This window comes from Eutrema salsugineum, unplaced genomic scaffold (assembly GCF_000478725.1).
Source record: "Eutrema salsugineum unplaced genomic scaffold, Eutsalg1_0 scaffold_1, whole genome shotgun sequence".
Lineage (NCBI taxonomy): Eukaryota > Viridiplantae > Streptophyta > Magnoliopsida > Brassicales > Brassicaceae > Eutrema > Eutrema salsugineum.
Genome location: NW_006256909.1, coordinates 20,161,435 through 20,170,519, shown reverse-complemented (window position 1 = coordinate 20,170,519; position 9,085 = coordinate 20,161,435). Strand labels below are relative to the sequence as shown.

The window sequence follows — 9,085 nt, the reverse complement described above, 5'->3', positions numbered from 1 at the left end:
AAGCGCAGTTGGATCGAAGGCAGCTTGAGCTCGGATTGGTGAGGTCTGGTGCGCCCCGTCGCTTGAGCTCGGCTCCGTCCTGATTTGTTGCGCTTCCGATTGGGGTTGTACGGGGATGCGCTCGCATTCCTCCACATAGGCCCTCCGACCTGGCCGGCAGGTCCTCCGTCCTGGGTGATTCCATCTGCACAGGTCATCTGACTTCCGACCTGGACTGAGGTCGGTTGTCTATCATCACTTTTCATATCGTCCTGGCCGATTACCGAACCGGCCCCACGGTGGGCGCCAATTGTTGATTGCTATATTCAACTATTCGAGGTCGGTCCGGTAATTTGAGTTCGAAAGATTTTAAGTTGATCAGATTTTTTAAGTTCTTAGTTACAGTTCGTTCAGTTCGGAGGATTCTCAGCGAACTCAATACAATGTTCAGGTCTCTATTCTCCGGGTCCGAAAAATATTCCTTCTACAGTAACAATTCTACTATTTATAGTACACAAGCGAGGAGACGTTCTAGGGCTTCTCGTTCAGCTCTCACCGCCTCTCGTCGCTGGGCCTCTCTCTAATGAGCCGCGCTGTCAGGTCAGGCCCACTTCAGCTAAGACCATCGTAAACCGGGGTCAATTGGGCCGGTCTCGGTCTCTAACCGGTCCAGACCGGGAAGCGGAGCGTACCACCAACAATCTTGGTAGAAGCCTAGATTTAAACCATCTGGGTCTGGAGCCTTCTCTCTTGCCATATGAAAAGCTGCATGAAATAGCTTCCTCTGTGAAAGGTTTAGTAAGAGACTCATTTATCTCTGGAGTAACTCTATGTCAAATACATTGAATCACCGGATCCATATGCCTGCCACCCTCAGATTGAAACAGAGAAGTAAAGTAATCGATTATCATTCTAGCAATATTTTTCTCATCATGCCAAATTTGTCAATTTTCATCTGAGATAGTAGTTATACGATTTAAGCTTCATCTCTATGTTTTTAGATGGAAGTACCTTGTATTTTTATCTCGAGCTTGCAACCACTGAATCCGACTTTTAGTTCTCCAGAATTCTTCTTCCATCCTGTATTCAAACATGAGTTGACTTTTCAATGAATTTATATAATTGTAATCTATAGGATCAGACGCATACTCTTCATTGATGAGGCCCTTGAGCTCTTGTATTTTCTTAGAGGAGTTGTTTATATGATGTGTTTTCCAGCGAAAGATACATGTTCGACATTTTCTGAGGGCTTCATGGAATTTTTCACCTGGTAAATGCTGACATTATGATGCCCATGTTCTTTGTAACTCTTCTTTTAATTCACCATTGAATCTCCATCTATTATCATATCTTAACATGGGGCATCCTTTCCATTTCCTGTCACCAAGATTTAGCTATAGTGGTCGATGACCAGATCCTATCCATTCTAATTATCGAACATATGCCTTTGGAAATATATCCATTCTAACCATTCTGCTGAGGCTACTACTCTGTCAATTCTGCTCAGAATGGAATAGGTATGTCTGTTTCCTTGCCATGTGAATTTTCCTCTAATTGTTTTCAGATCATGAAGCCTTGAGGAGTTTAACATCTTTTGGAAAGTTTTAAATGAAGCTTCAGATCTTATAGGCCCTCCCTGCTTCTCTTCGTTGCTTGTTTCTATATAACCCTGCTTCAGCCCAATCAATCATTTTTTTTCCACATATTATTCCAATGTCGATGATCAGGATCACCATAAACATATGTAAGCCGAAAGGTTAACTTCCCTGGTGCCGATATATACATATCTGTGTAATTGAGTATAGGAGAATCCACAAAATTGATTTGTACACTATCATTCCAAAAGATAGCCATTTCACCACTTAAACCTTCTGAAGGTATTATAAAATTGTGGTGGAAACCAAAATCCTTAATTCAATGAGCTTACGTATTGTACACCGTTCTTTGTTTTGGTGAAGAACAAGATATCCGGTTTAGAAGATTTCCGGATATCCTTTAGATATGGAATTGTCAAGGGGTTCCTCTTTAGCCCTTGACAATTCCAATGCACTATATTCATTCCGGCATTAGTGGTATCATCAGTTGGTTGATTATGATCAGCTTGGATTGGTTCTTGGTGCTGATCATTCTGCTCCTGATTAACTTCTTGATCCTGATTCCTTTGAATTTTTCTTAGAAGATACGAACCTGGTTGTATGTACTGAAATTGTTCAGTACAAGTTATAGCATCATGCGTTAATCCTCCATAGGTTAAGTAGAAATTTCTGAGCTTTTCATATTGGAATCTGATGAGAATCGGCTCTTCATAATCTTCACAAAATGCACAAAGTGCACGAAGATTAATTTACCATAACCATCCATTTGAACTCAAATCCATACCTCTCCTTCTTGATTCCTATTAGGTTGCAGTCTAAAGACTTCCTCGATATGACCCAGAATCCCTCCAATTTCCTTTATAGCTCTGTCTTCTCTGGAATCATCAGGGATGTTTAAAATCGTAACCCAGAATTCAATGGTTTAAAGGTAATCCGGGTGCTGCCTTCGAGTACACTGATCAACAACGACCATCCAATCCTTTTGATGCCATGGTCCGTTATCTAGAACTGTAAGAAGTTCATGTTCTTGCCTGAAGAAGAATTGGACAGTTTCATCTTCATTGATATGGCTGGTAATTCTGCCTTCCAATCTCCAAGCTGAAGGCATCATCAACCGAATTCCAGCTGGGGTTTGGATTCGCGGATTAAGACATTTCACCGCTAAGCTCAGGCGATGATTGTTTTCTCTCTTCTTTGTTTCTTCAACAGATAACTCCATCAGAGTTTCTACCAGAACCCAGATTCTAATTTTGTAGGTCTAACCAAAGCTCCTTATCCATGATAGCTTTTACTCAGATTAATCCGGCTATCAGAATCTTTGGAACACAAATTAGATCAAAGATCATTGATCGAATTGAAGCGATGAAGATAACTATCCAGATGTTGCTGGAAAAATTGCCAAGAAAGAGAAGATATTTGATGCAAATATGTCGTAAATTCTTCTTACTTAAGCACTTTCCTCACATATTTTTTTTTTTACTTTATACATTATTATCATCATCTCTCCATGTATTTTAAATTCATTTACTCTTGCACCCATTTAAATTTTCTCATTATTTATTTATTTTTTCTAAACATGTGAACTGTCCCTTCTTTTTTTAAAAAATTCATTTTAAAAAGTAGTAAAACAGCTAAACCATAAGGTTTTCCTTTGCTAAAAAACAATGTTAAATTTATTTAAGCCAACATGTATCATAAAACTGACAAAGACATTAGTTCAAATCAGCCTCTTAAAACCATTGTAGTATTAGATGAGTGAATTTAAATGGGAAAACTCAACCTAATTAGAATGTAAGAAACTCTTAAATCCACGATAGTAGGTAGGTTTTTTACTGTGGAACTAGTAGCTAATGATAAAGACTTAATCAAGCAAAACAAAACTAAGCAACAAAACAATTTTTCAATAAGATCACAAAACAAGTTATTAACTAAGCAAGATTTGGTAAGGATAAAAAGACAATCTCTGGATGAAGTTATGGATTTTGGGGACTTCTGTGATAAATCTCAGATGTCAATATACATAATCAAGCAATTTCCTTTAGTCTAGAACACTTAAACAAAACTAATCCATTTTCATGGTACTAATCACTTTGCTAAATACCCTTAATCAAGATCAAATTCTCATTTGTGAAAAAAATAATTACAAAATGTAATTCACACAGGTACCCGGAAAAGATAGCCAACCAGCTAGACAGCTCTGATAGCTTGGTCTTGATATCAAAGGATCTAGGCCAGGTATGTGTATCTTTTAGGTGAGAACGCAACTCAAATTCCCTCTATTCCGACAATTGGAATATGTGAATCATCCATACTTCTGGAAACCCACAAGATCAGCATTTAACACATAATCCTTACATGTGTCAGATGAAAGCAACCACTCGTGAAACATAGAGAAAGACAACAGTATAGAAAAGGCTATACCGCGTCTGAACCGCTGAACTCGAGCCATACACTGAGAGCTAAAAGGACGCACCAAGAGTTGATCTAGTAACTTACAACAAATGACAAGGAAAGTAGGTGACAGCGTCAAATGCATGATGTAATCATCAAAGATTCTCTCCACGATCCGTACACTAACAGCTAAAAGGACCCACCAAGAGCTGATCTAGTAACTTACAGACAAGGAAAGTAGGTGAGAGCGTCAAATGCATGATGTTGATGAGGTCATCGAACCATCACCAAACCAAACGATTGTTCCCGAGCTCAAAGAAGCACCAATGACCCGTTCCAAAGCAAGGAGGCTTAGAGAAAGGTTCAATTTGTCTGTAGAATCATCACTAAATACCATGGAACTTGGACATGCATTCAAAACCGTTTCTCAAGAGCATTACATGCGAGACAGCCTCAAAGGACCCGATTTGGACATAATGGAGGGTTTCGCGCGTTTGAGCCTCAAAGAGAGCCAGCTTCAACTAGAACCAGGTATACATGTTTACTTGGCAGGAAATGGAGCACAGAACACCAAGAATCCCGAATAGACCGCATTGGACCCTCAAGATACAACCGTTTCAAGACACGGAGCCGATAGCGAGCAAACGAGACAAGAAGAGGGACATGAAGTAGGACGCGAGAAGATACTTGAAGAACTCACAAGAAACGACGTTAGCAGGACTCTAGACGAAGAAAACATCAAGACTAACGAAGAAAACATCAAGACTAACGAAGAAAACATCAAGACTAACGTGCTACTTGGACCAGAACGCGACCTAATCAACGACGTAACAAGCAAGCCCACAACCGGCCTTAATCAGGTATTTTCCATTTATACGATCTGTGCAGGTAACATGGGAGTATCCTAGTGGTGTCTAACACACTAGAGAGCATCAGAGGTGCACGGAACAAGTCCAGAAAAGGTTGCACGCAATTAGTTTCTTTTCCTTTTTATTTTAAGTGAACTTTCCATTTTTGTGTCCAAATGAGACGCTTTGCCATTTTTACTTTGTTTCTTTTACAAGTCATGTTGTTTTGAGTCTTTTAATGTCATTTCTTTTGTTAAGTGTCAAACCCTAGAAGGTTCAAAGCTGACGGACTATTTATAAAGTCCCACACGCAGCTGTTGTACTCACCTTTTTACCTTATCAATAAAATAATGCTGTTTTCCTCTTAGCTTGTGCTTGAGAGACTTTGTTTGTGTTCTTGCGTGAGAGATTCACCAAGAGACAAGCCGCAGTATCAGAGATTCTCACATCATCTCTGTGGTGCCTTCGATCTACGTCACGACCACTTACCGATCCCTCAAGAGAGCGCGTCAAAGCCAGCTTGACAGATCCCATCTCGATTCAAGCCTTGTGGAAACAAGTCTTGTCTTACCATCTCCACCAACAGATCCACATGAGAGAGCGTGAAAGCCAGCGTGTTGATCCCACCAAGCCATTGATTCCACAATCTTATAAGCCTCCTGAGTCTTATATCTTTTTGGTATCAGAGCCAAAGGGTCCTGCCTTTGGTTTTCTATCCCTTGCATTCTTTAGTTTTATTCATACTCGTTTAGTTTCTTTTGATTCATAAAACCGAAAACCCTAAAAAAAAAAGAATCCGTTGCATTGATAGTTTTAAGACCGTTGCTTCCAGTTCATTGCAAACTAAAAATTTGAAAACCCTACAAAAAAATTATTTAGTTTCATTTAAGTGTCGAGTTATATAATTTACCGTTTTGTTACCCTCATTATTCGGTGGTGCTTTTAACTAGTTTGTTGTTTTTGTGAGTACAAAGACTTTTGAGCGAGCATAGTTAACACAATGGCCGAGGGAGAACCTGTTCCGAACGATGATCTTGTTCAAATGATGACCGCAATGAGAGAGGAGTTGAGGAACATGACTCAACAAATGGGAAACATTCGTCAAGAACTTGGAGCAAGAATAGACCGAGTTGAAGCACAACCTAGGAGAGCCCCAGTTCGAGGAGCACAAGTACCAGCCGGTGATGCGAGTGATGATGAAGAGATGCCCAATTTGGAGGATGACCTTCCACCCGATCCTCTTCAGCAGCGACAACCGAGGAGACCGGATCCTTTAAGGAGAAATCCAGCTAAGGTAGTAGATACCCGAGAGCAAACTTATGACCTCAAGCTAACACCTCCAACTTTTGCAGGAAAATCAGATCCTGAAGCATATTTAGATTGGGAGAGACGCCTAGAGCACATCTTTGAGTGCTATGGCTACGCTGAGCGCAAGAAGGTGGCTGTTGCGGCTGCACAGCTCACTGACAATGTATTAGCATGGTGGGACAGAAACGTGCCTGAGAGAAAGAGGCAACGTTTTGGACCAGTCGTCACTTGGAGTGACATGAAATTCCTCCTACGACTTATGTATGTACCTGAACACTATCATAGAGACTTACAAAAGTATTTTCGCAAATTGTCTCAGGGAAACAGAAGCGTAGATGAATATTTTGAGGAATTTGAGAAGCTAATGAACTCACTGAATTTAGAAGAATCAGAGGAGGCCTTAATGGCCTAGTTCATTGACGGCTTGCAAGAACGAATTGCAAGAAAGGTGGAGAGAGCCCAATACAGTGGACTGCACGAGTTATTGCACCTAGCTGTGCAAGTGGAGCAGCAAATCAAGCGCAAGACATCTCTCACCAACCGCAACCGAACGAATCAGACCTGGAACGCCAGCAGCTCTAAACCAATAGACAAGGGTAAAGCCGTGGATATCGAGTCAAGGTTTAAGGGCAAAAGTACTGAGGCACCTAAATCCAACCGAGCTGAGAGAGGTAAGTCATCTGGTAACCCCTCGAGAACTCGTGATATAACTTGTTTTAGATGTCAAGGCAGGGGTCACATGTCAAGGGAGTGTCCTAATCAGCGAGTCTTGATCATCACACCAAGTGGGGACTACGAGTCTCAAGATGAGCAAGAAGACGATTCTAATGACATGGATGAGGAGGTCGAGTATCCTGATACTGGTGAACTATTAGTAACTCGCCGAGTGCTAAGCGTTCTAGTTCACCCTGAGGAAACAGCCCAAAGAGAAAACATATTTCATACTAGATGCACCATCAAAAACAAGGTATGTAACCTTATCATAGATGGTGATTCATGTACTAACATGGCTAGCAAGTATATGGTGGACAGATTAGGTCTTGAGAAGACAAAGCACCCTCGCCCTTACAAGTTAAGGTGGTTAAACGATCAGACTGAGCTCAAGATCTCTGAGCAAGTATCAATACCTTTTAGCATCAGCAAATACCAAGATCAAGTCACTTGTGACGTGGTGCCAATGCAAGCAGGACATCTACTACTCGGTAGACCGTGGCAATTTGACCGAGCCACAACCCACAACGGCCGCACCAACCATTATTCTTTCATGCACAAAGAGCGTAAGTACAATCTTGCACCTCTCAGCCTCACCGAGGTGTATGAAATGCAAGTGCACATGAACAAAGAGGCCGAGCTAAGCAAAAACAGTCTTTATCTATCATCTAGTGATATTTGTAAAACCATGAGTGCCAATGGCACTGTGCTACTGATGATGTTCCAAGAGTGTTTAAACGCAGGCATAGGTGACTCTGAGATACCCCCCGAAGTGCAAGCCATCTTGAACAGGTTTAAGGATGTGTTTCCTGAAGAGATACCCCCAGGGTTGCCACCACTTTGTGGAATAGAGCACCAAATTGACTTAGTTCCCGGTTCAGCATTGCCCAATAAGCCAACTTATAGAATGAACCCCGAGGAGACTAAGGAATTAGAGAGACAAGTACGAGATCTAATGGACAAAGGCTATATCCGTGAGAGCCTCAGTCCTTGTGCTGTGCCAGTTCTCTTAGTACCAAAGAAAGATGGTACATGGCAAATGTGTGTGGACAGCCATGCCATCAACAACATCACCATCAAGTATAGGCATCCCATTCCACGCCTAGATAACATGTTGGATGAGCTGAGCGGATCCACAATCTTCTCAAAGGTGGACTTAAAGAGCGGATACCACCAGGTTCGAATGCGTGAAGGAGACGAGTGGAAAACCGCACTTAAGACCATGCAAGGTTTGTATGAGTGGTTAGTTATGCCTTTTGGCTTGACTAATGCACCAAGCACCTTCATGCGTCTTATGAACCAGGTTCTTCGAGCTTATATAAGTAAATTTGTAGTTGTTTATTTCGACAATATACTTATATATAGTAAGAACCTTAATGATCATCTTCAACACCTCGAACTAGTGCTTAAAACACTTCGCAAGGAAGGCCTATATGCTAACCTTAAGAAGTGCACATTTTGTACTAATAAGCTTGTTTTCTTAGGTTTTGTAGTAAGTGAACAGGGATTACAAGTAGACGAGGAGAAGATCAAGGCAATATGCGAGTGGCCTACACCAACTACAATCGGTCATGTTAGAAGTTTTCATGGTCTAGCCAGCTTCTACATGCGTTTTGTACGAGATTTCAGCATGGTGGCAGCCCCACTCTCCGCGGTGATCAAGAAAAACGTACCATTCTCATGGGGACCGCCTCAAGAGGCAGCTTTTGAAGCCATGAAGAACCGTTTAACACAAGCACCTGTGCTAGCCCTACCTGACTTTGATGAAATGTTTGAGGTGGAGTGTGATGCATCAGGAGTGGGAATAGGAGCTGTGCTACATCAGAGGAAGAGACCAGTGGCATTCTTTAGTGAAAAACTAAGTGGAGCCACATTGAACTATCCCACCTACGACAAGGAGCTATATGCCTTAGTCCGAGCATTGGAAACTTGGCAACACTACCTGTTGTCCAAGGAATTCATTATTCACACTGATCATGAAACCTTGAAGCACTTATGAGGCCAGACCGCGCTTAAGAGGCGCCATGCGAAATGATTAGAGTTCATCAAGACTTTTCCCTATGTGATTAAGTACAAGAAGGGACAAGAGATTGTAGTGGCCGATGCACTCTCAAGAAGGCATGCATTGATCTCTACTATGGAGGCAAAGGTACTCGGGTTTGAGCACATCAAGGAGCTATACAAAGATGACCCAGAATTCAGAGAAGCTTATCAAGGGCATGGCAAAGGAGCTTTTAGCTCATATCACTTACA

At 41.5% G+C, this 9,085-nt stretch overlaps 1 protein-coding gene across 1 annotated transcript; it reads left to right on the top strand.

Moving 5' to 3' along the window:
* Positions 1–5,813: 5,813 nt before the first annotated feature.
* LOC112082150 lies at positions 5,814–8,831 on the top strand. Its single transcript, XM_024149249.1, has 2 exons — positions 5,814–6,382; positions 6,566–8,831. The coding sequence occupies exons 1-2, from the start codon at positions 5,814–5,816 to the stop codon at positions 8,829–8,831; spliced, it is 2,835 nt and encodes a 944-aa protein (XP_024005017.1).
* The last annotated feature ends 254 nt before the right edge of the window (positions 8,832–9,085 follow it).

Coding starts and splice junctions, on each gene's coding strand:
- LOC112082150 (XM_024149249.1), top strand. CDS start 5,814: ATGGCCGAGGGAGAACCTGTTCCGAACGATGATCTTGTTCAAATGATG. Junction 6,383..6,565: donor AAATTCCTCCTACGACTTAT/GTATGTACCTGA, acceptor ACGAATTGCAAG/AAAGGTGGAGAGAGCCCAAT.